At 38.7% G+C, this 15,978-nt stretch overlaps 1 protein-coding gene across 10 annotated transcripts in view; it reads right to left on the reverse strand.

Annotated features, from left to right (window-relative positions):
* Nucleotides 1–15,978, reverse strand: part of Rbcn-3A (rabconnectin-3 alpha) — a 237,540-nt gene that overhangs the window by 147,538 nt on the left and 74,024 nt on the right. For 9 of the 10 annotated variants that reach the window (XM_070098327.1, XM_070098328.1, XM_070098325.1 and 6 more), the window contains 9 exons: nucleotides 14,436–14,630; nucleotides 10,429–10,609; nucleotides 9,809–9,941; nucleotides 9,111–9,272; nucleotides 8,367–8,504; nucleotides 6,861–7,059; nucleotides 2,327–2,514; nucleotides 868–954; nucleotides 439–702 (listed from right to left, as the gene is read on the reverse strand). In XM_070098327.1, the coding sequence (XP_069954428.1) occupies nucleotides 439–702; nucleotides 868–954; nucleotides 2,327–2,514; nucleotides 6,861–7,059; nucleotides 8,367–8,504; nucleotides 9,111–9,272; nucleotides 9,809–9,941; nucleotides 10,429–10,609; nucleotides 14,436–14,630 (1,547 nt within the window). The remainder of the gene's footprint in view (nucleotides 1–438; nucleotides 703–867; nucleotides 955–2,326; nucleotides 2,515–6,860; nucleotides 7,060–8,366; nucleotides 8,505–9,110; nucleotides 9,273–9,808; nucleotides 9,942–10,428; nucleotides 10,610–14,435; nucleotides 14,631–15,978) is intronic. The other variant, XM_070098320.1, reaches the window with a different exon arrangement.

Genomic DNA, 15,978 nt, shown 5'->3' on the forward strand with positions numbered 1-15,978 from the left:
TCGGAGGGAGGGTAGTAGGGACTCGCAGTGGTGGAGGCAGTGGTGGAGTCTGTGGTATTTAATAACATACATGTTATTAAATAACATACGTTATTAAAGCATAACATGTATATATTTAGTACAATTTATGACGTTTTCATGTATTTTATGATTATTCATGGTTCAACAAGTTAAGGAAGCAGTATTGTAATATATTTCCCTACAATATATTGGGGCACCAAACATTCATGATTTTTCAACATTCGCGAGGCTCTTGATCCCCTAACCCTCGCGAATGTTGAGGGAGACCTGTATTACAGTTTTTAAGACAATGGCTTTTTCCCACCTATGCAATATGACCCAGAAAAGAAAATTATATTTACCATCACTCATTCCCTTGCTGTTTCCAGCAATGTATGTACATCACAATTCTAAGTGCAACAAACATGATTATCTTACCTCCAGAGCATCCTTGAGTGATCCAGCCAAGAGGAAGAATGCAGCAGCATGTTCAAAACGTTGCTTCCCTAACAAGGCAAAGGCATTCTTTAATGCTGCTTTTCGCCACCGTTCCTCGGTAAAATTGTTGGAAAAAAAGCTCGTCATTCGTTTATCATCAATTGAGCGAAAGAGACCCCACACTAGATTCTTCTTTTTCATGGCAAGGTAGTATATAGCAGCATCCAGGGGATCATTCTTTGCAAGGAATGCAACTTTTGCAATCTGAAAAAAGACAAATCATAATGCTAACCATGATTATATTAAAAAATTTTATCTTAATATGTATACACCAGTATGAAGTTTTCCCTAATATACAAAAACTATGAGAAAATATATAGACTGTCTTTTTAATAATGAATTTCTTGCAACAAACACTATGATAATTACCTTGTTAAAGCAGCGGGTTAAGATTGTAGTGTTACTGACCCACCATCCAAATCCTAATTCCCGTAACTCTGCCCAACGTGGGTTACCCTGCAAATACAGAAATCCACCTGGTAAAACAAGAGTTGTATATTCAGCCATTCTGCTAATAATATGCGTGCTGATGTTTTCTCTTTATGAGTTTACAGCAAACTGGCAGATGTGTTTCAGATTTTAATGTAAATAGCTAATGGGTTTCAGGAAACTGGTTAGCTGGATTTGAGTCCTGGAGGTGGGAATTATAATGCTTGCATTCAAAAGGAGGCATTTGGGATATTTGCTGTTAAGAGAAACATCTGAACTGTTGTATTTGTACACTACTGAAAAGACAGTGATAGTGTGAATGATTGTGAAGCACTTCTTTTTTTGGGTCACCCTGCCTTGGTGGGAGATGGCCAGTGATTAAAAAGAAAAAAAAAAGCTGCAATTTTATTATATCTGCCTTCCGTTTTCTGGATGGTGCAACAAAACTTTCTTATTTTTCAAGCAAAGTGAACGGTCAAGTAATTTCCACCAATTCATATACAATGGACCCCCGCATAACGATCAGCTCCCAACTCAACCAATTATGTAAGTGTATTTTTGTAAGTGCTTTTGTAGGTGTATTTTTGGGGGTCTGAAACGGACTAATCTATTTCACAATATCTCTTATGGGAACAAATTCGGTCTATAACAGCACCCAAACAGACTTCTGGATTGAAATAATATCGTTATGCGGGGGTCCACTATATTTGAGAAACAACTGTTTACAGAAAATGCACTTTCATGACTGAATATCATGTTTTCTATAGTCCTCTCATAACAATATTAAAATCCAATTTTTCTAATGCTGGGTATTTATCAACTAGTCACATTTACTTTTTTTAACACACTGGCCATCTCCCCAGAGGCAGGGTGATCCAAAAAAATAAACACTTTTGCCATCATTTACACTATTACTGTCTTGCCAGAGCATGCAGATATGACAGTTCATATGTCCCTCTAAACAGCAAATATCCCAAACTCCTCCTTTAAAGTGCAAGCATTGTACTTTTCACCTCCCACTTGAATACATGAAACAAAAGTTGTAGTAGAATGACTCACAAAACTGTAATAACATGACTGCAGACAAACCACAGAATAGGTGAGGGTTTGAACCCATGGTGAATGAGTCATAAAACAACAGACCAGTGCACAAGTTTTATGACTCACTCACCATGGGCTCAAACCCCCACCTGTTCCGTGGTTTTGTTGCAGTAGAAGCAAGGTAGAGTGCAGAGTACTCATCTTTTTTCAAATGTCGTAACAATAACTCACTTTAAGGCCTACACTATACAGTATGTAAATGCTCTGATACACTGGAACCTTTCTACACTGGATATTCTTATGCCAATGGTATACACAATATTACCCACATTATCTCATATAATTAGGCTTCTTTTACCTGTCTCATAGATGGGATAAAATCAAGAAGTTCTTCTTGACTCTCTGAGTGGAAGGCCCATACAAAATTATGGCTACCAATGCCCCCTTTCTGCAGAGCTGCTCGCTGGGCAATGGGCAAGCATCTTAGCAAATATGTGTGGTGACGCATGGCCAGCAGGAAACGTAAACCACAGTCATCCAGTGTCTCTGGAAATAAAAGCAGATTCAATATTAACCCTCTAATTGCATCCAACATACTACACCTACCATCCAACTTACGACCTGCTCGACTTACGACCACTCGACTTACGACCGTGTTTTTTATGCCAAATTTCTGGGAAATAAACAACTATTTGTGTTGTACACAGTGTTTATCCTAAACCTTACAGTATAAAACACAGTACTTACAGTATAAAAAGTAAAGTAAAACATGAAATACAAAATAAAACAATAAAATAAAGTCATTACAAAAATGTTTTGTTGATATTCAGTAAAGTTCGACTTACGACCATTTCGACTTACGACCGGTTTCTCGGAACCGAACTCGGTCGTAAGTCAGATGGTAGGTGTAGTATGCAGGTGCTGTTACTGTGTCTGACATACTAGTACTCACAATTTTTCCTACTCACAAATCTGCCACCTGCCAATATTTTTCACCTCAGGGCAACTCTTTGGGGCTTCTTCCATTTATTCAAGCATTTGAAAAAAATCTAAGGCCAGCAGTGTCCACACAATGTAACATGGTTAACTACTCAGGGGATGACTATTTGTCCTACGTACTAGTACGCTTTATTAGCAAAAGTATACAAAGGAACCAGGAGCTGTTGTTACCCCACCAGCAAGCAGGGTGTACATGTGGCTCGAAGATGACTTATTCAGTCCAAATTTATTACAATTTCATGATACTAACAATGGAATTCAGCCACAAAGCACACTAGGTATAACTCAGGATAACCCAGTAAAGTCATTGTGAATAATTTCCATGATTTGATGAGTGATACACTCTGAAATAATTGTAATAGAAGTATTTCTTGAACATAGTCTTAGAAGATTAAAAAAAAAAAAAAAAAAATACAGTGGACCCCCGACTTACGATATTAATTCATTCCAGAAGTCTGTTTGGGTGCCGTTACCGAACAAATTTGTTCCCATAAGGAATATTGTAAATTAGATTAGTCCGTTTCAGACCCCCAAAAATACACGTACAAAAGCTGATCGTAAGGCGGGGGTCCACTGTAATTATAAAGTATATATGCCTCGGTGGGAGACGGCCGACGTGTTGAAAAAAAAAAAAAATTATGCTGTATACTAGGTAGTAGGTTGATAGACAGCAACCACCCAGGAAGGTACTACCATCCTGCCAAGCGAGTGTAAAATGGAAGCCTGTAATCGTTTTACATGATGGTAGGATAGCTGATGTCTTTTTTCTGTCTTATAAACATGCAAGATTTCAGGTATGTCTTGCTACTTCTATTTACACTTAGAATCACATTACACATGCATGTACAAGCATACACGTACACACCTTCTGGGCTTTCTTCATTTCCTTACTAGTTCTTGCTCTTGTTTATTTCCTCTTATCTCAATGGGGAAGTGGAACAGAATTCCTCCTCTGTAAGCCATACCTGTCATAAGAGGCGACTAAAATGCTGGGACCAAGGGACTAGTAACCCCTTCTCCTGTATACATTATTGTTTTTCTTTTTGGGCCACCCTGCCTTGGTAGGATACGGCTGGTTTGTTGAAAGAAGAAGATACAATATACCATATATATAACCCAGTAAAGTCAACCAGTATTACTTATTTCTCTTATATTATGCTTGCTTTTCATTTTGAATTTTTATTCACACAAAAAATAGAAAATTTACTTTTATGCAGACTACTGCATTATTGTAAAAATAATGTTAGTGCATTCCTAAATGTATATTAGACTGGCAAGTTGGACACTTATCGGCAAAAATCAAACATTTCCGCTACTTTGAGCTCAATTTTAAGCTGTATTTTCAGTCCTGAAACTAATCAAAATCATATCTATTTCTGTAAAATATCTTCCATTTTATCAACTAAGACCAAGAAATCGAGAATATACAGTAGACCGTCTTTTAGCACGAGTTTATTTAGCACGATTTGGTTATAGGACGACTGAAGAATTGTGGCAGAATTTTATGTAACACGTCGTATGATGAATTTAACATGGTTCAGTTTGCGGGAAGGAAAAAAAAAACTTCCCTTTCTTCAAGCGGCCGCCTTGTTGTGGTTCAGCTGGGGAGACCTCCCACCGTCCTTAGCCACCCCCCAAACACCACCCCACCATCACTTGACTGACTTACTGAATGACTTGACTGACTTACTGAAAGACTTGAGGCTTACTGAATGACTTGACTGATTTGCTGAATCACTTGATTAAATGATTTAAGTTAGACACTCCAGTACAACCATCAAGTTCAATAGCAGAACCTCTACCATCCACCTCAGCCCAGTAGGGCCACAGCATAACTCTCCACTTTCTTCACAATCATCCACAAACACCAGCACCCACAATTTAAGGTAAGAAATACTATTATTTCTGTTATATTTGTTATCTTAAGTTGTAAAAACTACATAATACATCATAACAATGAACTACAATTACATTTTCACTTTTATTTTTGTAAGATGTGGAGGCCTAAAAAAAGTTGTTTGGCTTTTTTGGGGCTCTCAGGAACGTAACCCTATTTTTCCCATATGTTCTTCAGTGCATCTAACATGGTGTTTTCAGGAACGTAACTACCATGTTAAATGATGGTCTACTGTAACTATAAAAACCATACAAAAATACACCAAAAAATTTGTCGCTTTAAACCAAAAACACAGTTACAGTTTTTTCTCATTATGCACTGTGTGCTGCAGGTTTTTTTTATGTGGTACACACTTACCACATAGACCCATTCTCTCATTTTTAGGCTCAAATTTACTACTCACAGCTTATCTGAGTGAGCTGAGCTTATGGTGTCATACTACGAGACCAACACTGGCTTCAAAGCTATGATACAATGGGACCGACACTGAAACGGTCAACTTCATAAATATTGACATATACAGTGGATCCCCGGTTAACGATATTTTTTCATTCCAGAAGTATGTTCAGGTGCGAGTACTGACCAAATTTGTTCCCATAAGGAATATTGTGAAGTAGATTAGTCCATTTCAGACCCCCAAACATACACATACAAACGCACTTAAATAAATACACTTACATAATTGGTCGCATTGGGAGGTGATCGTTAAGCGGGGGTCCACTGTATAAGATAGGCAGCACCATCAATCAGAGTCCATGAGCCAAAAATTTTTTTCACTTACTTTTCTGAAATCCCATCCCGAGACAGAAACACTAAGTACATAAAAGTCACCCTAAATAATCATTATTATATTCACAAGTACTAAACCCAAGATGGCAACCCAGCACTATACAATTAACTTTCTTCTTTCAACACACCGGCCGTATCCCACCAAGGCGGGGTGGCCCAAAAGAAAAAACAAAAGTTTCTCCTTTTACATTTAGTAATATATATACATGTATATATACAGAAGGGGTTACTAGCCCCTTGCTCCCGGCATTTTAGTCGCCTCTTACAACACGCATGGCTTATGGAGGAAGAATTCTGTTTCACTTCCCCATGGAGATAAGAGGAAATAAACAAGAATAAGAACTAGAAAGAAAATAGAAGAAAACCCAGAGGGGTGTGTATATATATACTTGTATATGTATGTGTAGTGTGACCTAAGTGCAAGTAGAAGTAGCAAGACATACATGAAATCTTGCATGTTTATGAGACAGACAAAAGACACCAGCAATCCTACCATCATGTAAAACAATTACAGGCTTTCGTTTTACACTCACTTGGCAGGACGGTAGTACCTCCCTGGTCGGTTGCTATCTACCAACCTACTACCTAGGACTATACAATCATCTTCTTTGTACATGTATGTGTAGTGTGACCTAAGTGTAAGTAGAAGTAGCAAGACGTACCTGAAATCTTGCATGTTCATGAGACAGAAAATATACAATCATATTATCATTAAAAATTATTGATTTTCTTATGCAACCCATTTACATATCAGAATATTTCTCTGACTTGCTAGTATTATCCTATTAACCTTGCCATGAGACCCATCTTCCTCTAGCACAGTGTGTGTTTCTTCACTTCACTTGGTTGTTCTTTTTCTTATATTCTCCTGGAAACACTAACACTCCATTTTACAAAAGCATCCTTGTCATAAATTAATTACTTATTTGACAAGCATCTTTAAAGAGTAAAACCCCTTCCCCCATCCCTTTTATGACACTATCATAAGCAACAACACAACAGACTGTAGAGTTACACTTGTATTAATGATATAAATGTGGACAAATTATATTTAGTTTGTGGTCAGAGCATAATGTCTTGAGAAAAGAACTGTTTTATCGCAAAATGTTTACATGAATTTTGAGCTCAAAGTAAAAAAAAATTAACTTATAAACAAAATATAAAATTTTCTGCCAAGAAACATAAACTACTTTACCCCAGAACCTACCCATGGAAGGCTCATCTGTGCTTGTCCTGGAAAAGGTTTCCTTTGCTAAGGCTTCCTTGGCTTTATTAATATCAAAGCGGTCGGCGAAGTCCACATTACACGAGGCCACAGTGTCAGCTAAGGCCAACAAGTGCATTTGATCAAGACTGGAGAGGCCAGGAAGGTGAGTGTGGGTGAGAAGGGCAGCCAAAATCTGAGCCTGGAAAATAGAATTACGTATTAGACTTACATCTTGGGAATTGACGGTTACTTTCTGCAAAGGTTAGTGGACGAGTTTGAGGGTGTGTAAAGGAAAAAGTTGAAAGTGAACATATATAAGAGTAAAGTGATGAGGGTATCAAACAAGTTAGGTAAAGAAAAACTGGATATCAGATTGGAGGGAGGGAGTATGGAAGAAGTAAATGTGTTCAGATACTATTTGGGAGTGGACTTGTCAGCGGATGGGTTTATGAAGGATGAGGTTAACCATAGAAATGATGAAAGAAAAAATGTGGATGGTGCATTGAGGTATCTGTGGAGACAAACAACATTATCCCTGGGGGCAAAGAAGAGAATGTATGAGAGCATAGTGGTACCAACACCCTCATATAGGTGTAAAGCACGAGTTGTGAATGTTGCAGCAAGGAGGAGGCTGGAGGCAGTGGAGACGTCACGTCTAAGGGCAATGTGTGGTGTAAATATTATGCAGAAAATTTGTAGTGCAGAAATTAGGTGGTGGTGTGAAGTTACTAAAAGTATAATTCATAGTGTTGAGGAGGTTTGGTCATTTAGAGGATGGAGCAAAATTGGATGACTTGGGAGGTATATAAATCTGTAATGGAGGGAAAGAGGGGTAGGGGTCATCCTAAGAAAAGATAAGAGGGAAGGGTAAAAGAAGGTCTGTGCGCAAGGGGCTTGGACATACAGCAGGCATATGTGAGCGTGTTATATAGGAATGAGTGGAGATGAACAGTTTTGAGGACTTGAAGAGCTGTTGGAGTGTGAGCAGGGTAATATTTTCTGAAGAGATTCAGAGAAACCAGTTAGCTGAACTTGAGTCCTGGAGGTGGGAAGTACAATGCATGCACTTCAAAGGAGGGGTTACGGATATTGGCTGTTTGGAGTGAAATCTAAACTGTCATATCAAAGCACCTCTGCAAAGACAGTAATTATGAATGATGGTGTTTCTTTCTTTTTTGGGTCATCCAGCATTGGTGGGAGATGGCCGATGTGTAGAAAAAAAAATAACCATGTTTGTGTGTGCCTAGACACTCACAGTGTATCACTTGTTGTCCTTTTAGGTGGTATGTTTCCTATGGCCTTGTCTCAGTTGAGCAGCCATCAACCCTCAACCACCTCCACCCTCCATTTTATACGAGAGAAAACATTTTTCCCAATGATATAAAAGCATTTTCTCACTCACACTGGGATGTGCTGCTGAAGACAATCCTCATTTTCACTTGTCTATACAAACATATGTCAAGTACTGAATTTTTGTGACAAGCTACCCACAAATGCAATTCTCACCTGACGTGGTCCAAAGAATGCAATACTCTTGACCTCATGTGACAATGATTTGCGCCTACTGCCAATATCTTCTTCATCGTCCAAGGTAAGATCCTCATCTACAGATATAGTTGGAGTTCCAAACAACTCCACATATGTCTGTAAAAGAGAAATTGCATAAAACAAAAGATTACAAGAAAGAGTATAAGAGAGAGTGGTATAAATACTTTTAGAGTATATTTTTACATAGGCAGAAGCTTAAGCTTAAGCTTCAAATACATTTGGGACACCTTAAACCACCATATCATGAGATAGCAATGGAATAAGCTGACCATACCTTAGGATGAGTAAGTCAGTTAATGGAGAGACTGTATTTATCTAGATTTTAAGAAGATTTACTAACAAATGATAGTGTAACCTTACAGAAGAAAATCACTGTTTGCTGGAAAACCTTTATTACAGTGTTCTGTCCCAGATAGAATCCTCTTCCATTAAACTCACGAATATAATTCAACAAAACAGTGGTACAGTATGTTTACTTTGTCTGAATTCATAACTTATATTGTATTAGAATAAAGAAACAACTCTAGCATGGTCTAATAGGTTGGTTGCAGCACTTTTCTTCTTGGACTTCACCAACTCAGCATCTGACCACTTAGCCAAGATGCACTTTTTAAAATGTAATTATCTGTTGTATTTTCTATACTTGATACAGGCAGTTTATTATTATTTTTGCTAGTGTAAAACCAAATTTGTTCAACTTACATCTTCTTTATTATCTGTTTTCTTAGTCTGCTGATTTTGTGTATCTTTGTCAGCCTCAAGCAGCAGCCAGAGTGGCAGAGGAGGAATAGCCGTCACTTCAATGTAGTCCAGCGTTAGTTCTTCAGGTAACAGTGTGACGGATCCTCGTCCATCTCGACTTGTCTGTTAAGAGAAACATTCTTAAATGGAGAACACTAAAAGAAGTTATACTATAATACAAGGAATATATCAAAAACAAATTTCTCATTGGAATACCCTCATGAAACGTGACATCACAATGTGATTTTATGTAAACATGACAAAGTGCATCTTTATAATACCTTAAAACCTTCATGCAATGTTTTAAAGGTTGAGTGTTTGGAAATTCATAGGTACTCCCCATCCCCACTGCCAATCATGCTATCTACAGTTGCTGTCTGGAGGAGTCAAGTGCCTTATGCACTGTGTTTATCAAAATTTTGGCTATTTTCATCAGCCCATATAGTGTTTGGATACCAATTATGACACCCAATGGTTCCCCCTCTCTCTTTTCTACAAGAGTTTGACCACAGAGATATGGCTGTGATAAACACAGTGGCTGTAGCCTCCAATAATCCATGAAGTGAATGATCCACACAGGTTTAGTGCATGAAACCCCTCACTACTAGTAGCTTCCTACCCTATTCACTTAACAAAATGTATAGAAAATTTAGACTTACAGAACCTCCTTGATTGCCAGACATAGAAAGAGTGCGGGACCGTGACCAGTTACGATTGCGATTATCTTCGGCATCTGAGAGGCTCGAGCGGTAAGCAGAATCAGTGCTTCTCTGGCCTAGTTGTGAAAGACACCTGTTGGGAGAAACATTTATGCATCTAGGAAAAATATTAAGTATGGTTGTAAAGAATGGTGATCAGTGTGTGGTTGTACAATATGTTGTGATCAGTGTGTGTGTGTGGTGATCAGTGTGTGTGTGTGTGGTGATCAGTGTGTGTGTGTGTGTGTGTGTGTGTGTGTGTGTGTGTGTGTGTGTATGTGTGTGTGTGTGTGTGTGTGTATGTGTGTGTGTGTGTGTGTGTGATCAGTGTGTGTGTGTGTGTGTGTGTGTGTGTGGGTGTGTGTGTGTGTGTGTGTGTATGTGTGTGTGTGTGGTGATCAGTGTGTGTGGTGATCAGTGTGTGTGGTGATCTGTGTGTGGTTGAACAGTGTGAGGTGATCAGTGTCTGTGTGGTTGTACACTGTGTGGTGACACTTATTAAACATTATAAGTTTACATGTCATGGGTTAATGTTATCACTATACATACAGAATGTGTCTACTAGTGCAGTATTATAGTACCTGACCAAGTGTGCAAGAATGGCCTTAACACGGCGTATTTTGCCACAGTTAAGAAGTTCCATCAGTTGTCTAGGGTGATACTGTGGCAACACTGGAGAGGCTATGTGGCTGGCCTCAAATATTCCTGATATCGCAGCACTATCTGCATCATCCACTGGAGCGCTCATTACTTCGCCTAAACCTGGCAAAAGTACAATGTAATTTTGAAGAAAATAGGGACAGAAAGTAATAAATTTATAAAAAAGATCAGTTCACACGAGTTAAATACAGATTACCAAAACCGGTTTAAAATTAATGTAGTTTACTAAAGTGTAATACATTTCTACTACCATTTATGAACAGAAATAACTCTTACTTAGGAATATAATCTCTTAATAATGGTTATACAGGTGCTCCTTAATGGGGTTACGTTTCAATGAACCCATTGTAAGTTGAAAATATCATAATGTGAAGACAAATATGATATGAAAAACTAAATAAGTAAATAAATAACTACTGTCACAGTATAAGTAAACAAATAAATGCTGTAACTATATGTCACTACTGACAAAGTAAATTATTTTATTATTATTATTTTTTATTATCACACTGGCCGATTCCCACCAAGGCAGGGTGGCCCGAAAAAGAAAAACTTTCACCATCATTCACTCCATGGTGAAAGTTTATTGTATCAATAAACATCTTCTTTCAACAAACTTGTCGTCTCCCACCGAGGCAGGGTGACCCAAAAACAAAGAAAATCCCCAAAAAGAAAATACTATAATCCTCATTCAACACTTTCACCGCACTCATAATCACTGTCTTTGCAGAGGTGCCCAGATACAACAGTTTAGAAGCATATACCTGTATAACATACCCCTCCAAACTGCCAATATCCCAAACCCCTCCTTTAAAAGTGCAGGCATTGTACTTCCCATTTCCAGTACTCAAGTCCAGCTATATAAAAATAACCAATTTCCCTGAATCCCTTCACTAAATATTACCCTGCTCACACTCCAACAGCTCGTCGGGTCCCAAAAAACCATTCATCTCCATTCACCCCTATCTAACATGCTCATGAATGCTCGCTGGAAGTCAAAGCCCCTCGCCCCAAAACCTCCTTCACCCCCTCCCTCCAACCTTTTTGAGGATGGCCCCTACCCTGCTTTCCTTTCCCTATAGATTTATACGCTCTCCATATCATTCTACTTAGATCCATTCTCTCTAAATAACCAAACCACCTCAACAACCCCTCTTCAGCCCTCTGACTAATACTTTTATTAACCCACACCTCCTCCTAATTTCCACACTCCGAATTCTCTGCATAATATTAACACCACACACTGCCCTTAGACAGGACATCTCCACTGCCTCCAACCACCTCCTCGCTGCAGCATTTACAATCCAAGCCTCACACCCATGTAAGTGTTGGTACTACTATACTTTCATACATTCCCTTTTTTGCCTCCGTAGATAATGTTTTTTGTCTGCACATATACCTCAATGCACCACTCACCTTTTTTCTTCATCATTCTATGGTTAACCTCATCCTTCATAAACCCATCCGCTGACACGTCAAATCTCAAATACATGTCTCAAAACATTCACTTCTTCCATACTCCCTCTCTCCAATGTGATATCCAATTTTTCTTTATCTAAATCATTTGATACCCTCATCACCTTACTCTTATCTATGTTCACTTTCAACTTTCTACCTTTACACACCCTCCCAAACTCGTCCACTAACCTTTGCAACTTTTCTTTAGAATCTCCCACAAGCACAGTATCATCAGGAAAAAGTAACTGTCAACTTCCATTTTGTACTTGATTCCCCATAATTTAATCCCACCCTTCTCCCCAACACCCTAGCATTTACCTCCTTCATAACCCCACCTATAAATATATTAAACAATGATGGTGACATTACACATCCCTGTCTAAGACCTACTTTTACCAGGAAGTAGTCTCCCTCTCTCGTACACACCTTAACCTGAGCCTCATTACCCTCATAAAAACTCTTTAGTAACTTACCACCTATTCCACATACTTGCAACATCTGCCACATTGCTCCCCTATCCACTCTATCATATGCCTTTTCTAAATCCATAAATGCAATGAAAACTTCCCTACCTTTATCTAAATACTGTTCACATATATGCTTCAAGGTAAACACTTGATCTACACATCCCCTACCCACTCTAAAGCCTCCTTGTTCATCCACAATCCTACTCTCTGTCTTACCTCTAATTCTCTCAATAATAACCCTACTGTAAACTTTTCCTTGTATACTTAGCAAACTTTTCTTTCTTTCAACACACCGGCCGTATCCCACCGAGGCAGGGTGGTCCAAAAGGAAAAACGAAAGTTTCTCCTTTACATTTAGTAATGTATACAGGAGAAGGGGTTACTAGCCCCTTGCTCCTGGCATTTTAGTCGCCTCTTACAACACGCATACTTAGTAAACTTATTCCCCTATAATTTTTACAATCTCTTTTGTTCCCCTTCCCTTTATATAAAGGAACTATACATGCCCTTTGCCAATCCCTAGGTACCAACCCTTCTTTTATACATTTTTTTTTTTAACAAGTCGGCCGTCTCCCACCGAGGCAGAGTGACCCAAAAAGAAAAAATCCCAAAAAAGAAAATCCTTTCATCATCATTCAACACTCGCCTCACTCACACATAATCACTGTTTTTGCAGAGGTGTTCAGAATACAACAGTTTAGAAGCATATATGTATAAAGATACACAACATATCCCTCCAAACTGCCAATATCCAAACCCCTCCTTTAAAGTGCTGGCATTGTACTTCCCATTTCCAGGACTCAAGTCCGGTTATATAAAATAACCGGTTTCCCTGAATCCCTTCACTAAATATTACCCTGCTCACACTCCAACAGCTCGTCAGGTCCCAAATACCATTCGTCTCCATTCACTCCTATCTAACACGCTCACGCACGCTTGCTGGAAGTCCAAGCCCCTCGCCCACAAAACCTCCTTTACACCATCCCTCCAACCTTTTCGAGGACAACCCTTACCCCGCCTTCCTTCCCCTACAGATTTATACACTCTCCATGTCATTCTACTTTAATCCATTCTCTCTAAATGACCAAACCACCTCAGCAACCCCTCTTCAGCCCTCTGACTATTACTTTTATTAACTCCACACCTTCTCCTAATTTCCACACTCCGAATTTTCTGCATAATATTTACACCACACATTGCCCTTAGACAGGACATCTCTACTGCCTCCAACCACCTCCTCGCTGCTGCATTTACAACCCAAGCTTCACACCCACATAAGAGTGTCGGTACTACTATACTTTCATACATTCCCTTCTTTGCCTCCATAGATAACGTTTTTTGTCTCCACATATACCTCAACGCACCACTCGCCTTTTTTCCTTCATCAATTCTATGATTAACCTCATCCTTCATAAATCCATCCACTGGCACGGCAACTCCCAAGTATCTGAAAACATTCACTTCCTCCATACTCCTCCTCCTCTCCAATTTGATATCCAATTTTTCTTTATGTAAATCATTTGATACCCTCATCACCTTACTCTTTTCTATGTTCACTTTCAACTTTTCTACCTTTACACATTTATTAAACAAAAATACCAACCACTCCAACACTATATCCCCCCCTGCTTTTAACATTTCTGTCATGATCTCGTCAGTTCCAGCTGCTTTACCCCCCTTCATTCTACGTAATGCCTCGCACACCTCTCCCACACTTACATTCTGCTCTTTTTCACTCCTAAAAGATGTTATACCTCCCTGGCCAGTGCATGAAATTACCACCTCCCTTTCTTCATCGGCATTTAATGTATACAGGAGAATGAGTTACTAGCCCCTTGCTCCAGGTATTTTAGTCACCTCTTGCGACACGCATGGCTTACAGAGGAAGAATTTTCTGAGAAAAATATAGCTAAAACGTATTTTTAACAAAATTCATAACACTGATAATAAAACATTTTCAACTGTGAAAAATAAGAGATACACTTCTTCAACCATGCACTTACCTTTTTTCATTTTATTATCGAGAGCAGACAGAATTGAGAAGGATGCAACATGTGACATTGAAGTAGCAGATTTAGCACTGTGTGATGACTCTTGCAGATATAATTTCAGGTCTGCCTTCGTTAATTCTCGACCCTCATCCTTAGCATTCACTGCTTCTTGCTGTTGTTGTTGTATATTCTTCTGATCTGTTGATGCTTGTCAGGAAAAATATCAAAATGTATGAATAACATTAATATCATTGCTAATATAAAACTGTATAATAATTTAAAATATTTGTAAGATTAAATAGGAAAATACTGTTTTAAAGAAACTAAGCTAAACATCACAAGTTAGATTGAAAAAAATTGGAGGGAAAAAACTGATACAGGAATGAGTAACATGATATACGTACAAAAACGATCCCAAATGGGTGAACAATAGATTAAAACATCTCATTGGTCAAAAGAGAGGCATTTTTTTTTTTTTTTCAACAAGTCTGTCGTCTCCCACCGAGGCAGGGTGACCCAAAAAAAAAAGAAAGAAAATCCCCAAAAAGAAAATACTTTCATCATCATTCAACACTTTCACCACACTCACACATTATCACTGCTTTTGCAGAGGTGCTCAGAATATAACAGTTTAGAAGCATATACGTATAGAGATACACAACATATCCCTCCAAACTGCCAATATCCCAAACCCCTCCTTTAAAGTGCAGGCATTGTACTTCCCATTTCCAGGACTCAAGTCCGACTATATGAAAATAACCGGTTTCCCTGAATCCCTTCACTAAATATTACCCTGCTCACACTCCAACAGATCGTCAGGTCCCAAGTATCATTCGTCTCCATTCACTCCTATCTAACACGCTCATGCACGCTTGCTGGAAGTCCAAGCCCCTCACCCACAAAACCTCCTTTACCCCCTCTTTCCAACCCTTTCGAGGACGACCCCTACCCCTCTTTCCTTCCCCTATAGATTTATATGCTTTCCATGTCATTCTACTTTGATCCATTCTCTCTAAATGACCAAACCACCTCAACAACCCCTCTTCTGCCCTCTGACTAATGCTTTTATTAAAAGGAATAAGAAAAGCAAAAAGGGATTATGAGGCTAAGATTGCAAGGGATTCAAAGACTAACCCAAAAGGGTTCCTTCAGGTATACAGAAGTAAGATTAGGGACAAGATAGGCCCGCTTAAGAGTAACTCAGGTCAGATCACTGACAATGATAGGGCTATGTATGAAATTTTCAATACTTACTTCCGCTCAGTTTTTACCAAGGAAAATACTAGCAAAATTCCTGAAATAATAGATTATGTAGAACAGGATGATAATAAACTATGCACGGTTGCAGTAACTAGCGACAGGGTCCTCAGACAAATAGAGAAATTAAAACCTAACAAATCCCCAGGCCCTGATGAACTGTTTGCAAGGGTGTTAAAGGAATGTAAAGAGGAACTTGGCATACATTTGGCTAATCTTTTCAACATATCACTACAAACTGGCAAAGTGCCTGATAAGTGGAAAATGGCAAATATAATACCTATTTACAAGGCAGGTG

The sequence above is a fragment of the Cherax quadricarinatus genome, chromosome 62 (genome assembly GCF_038502225.1).
Source record: "Cherax quadricarinatus isolate ZL_2023a chromosome 62, ASM3850222v1, whole genome shotgun sequence".
Lineage (NCBI taxonomy): Eukaryota > Metazoa > Arthropoda > Malacostraca > Decapoda > Parastacidae > Cherax > Cherax quadricarinatus.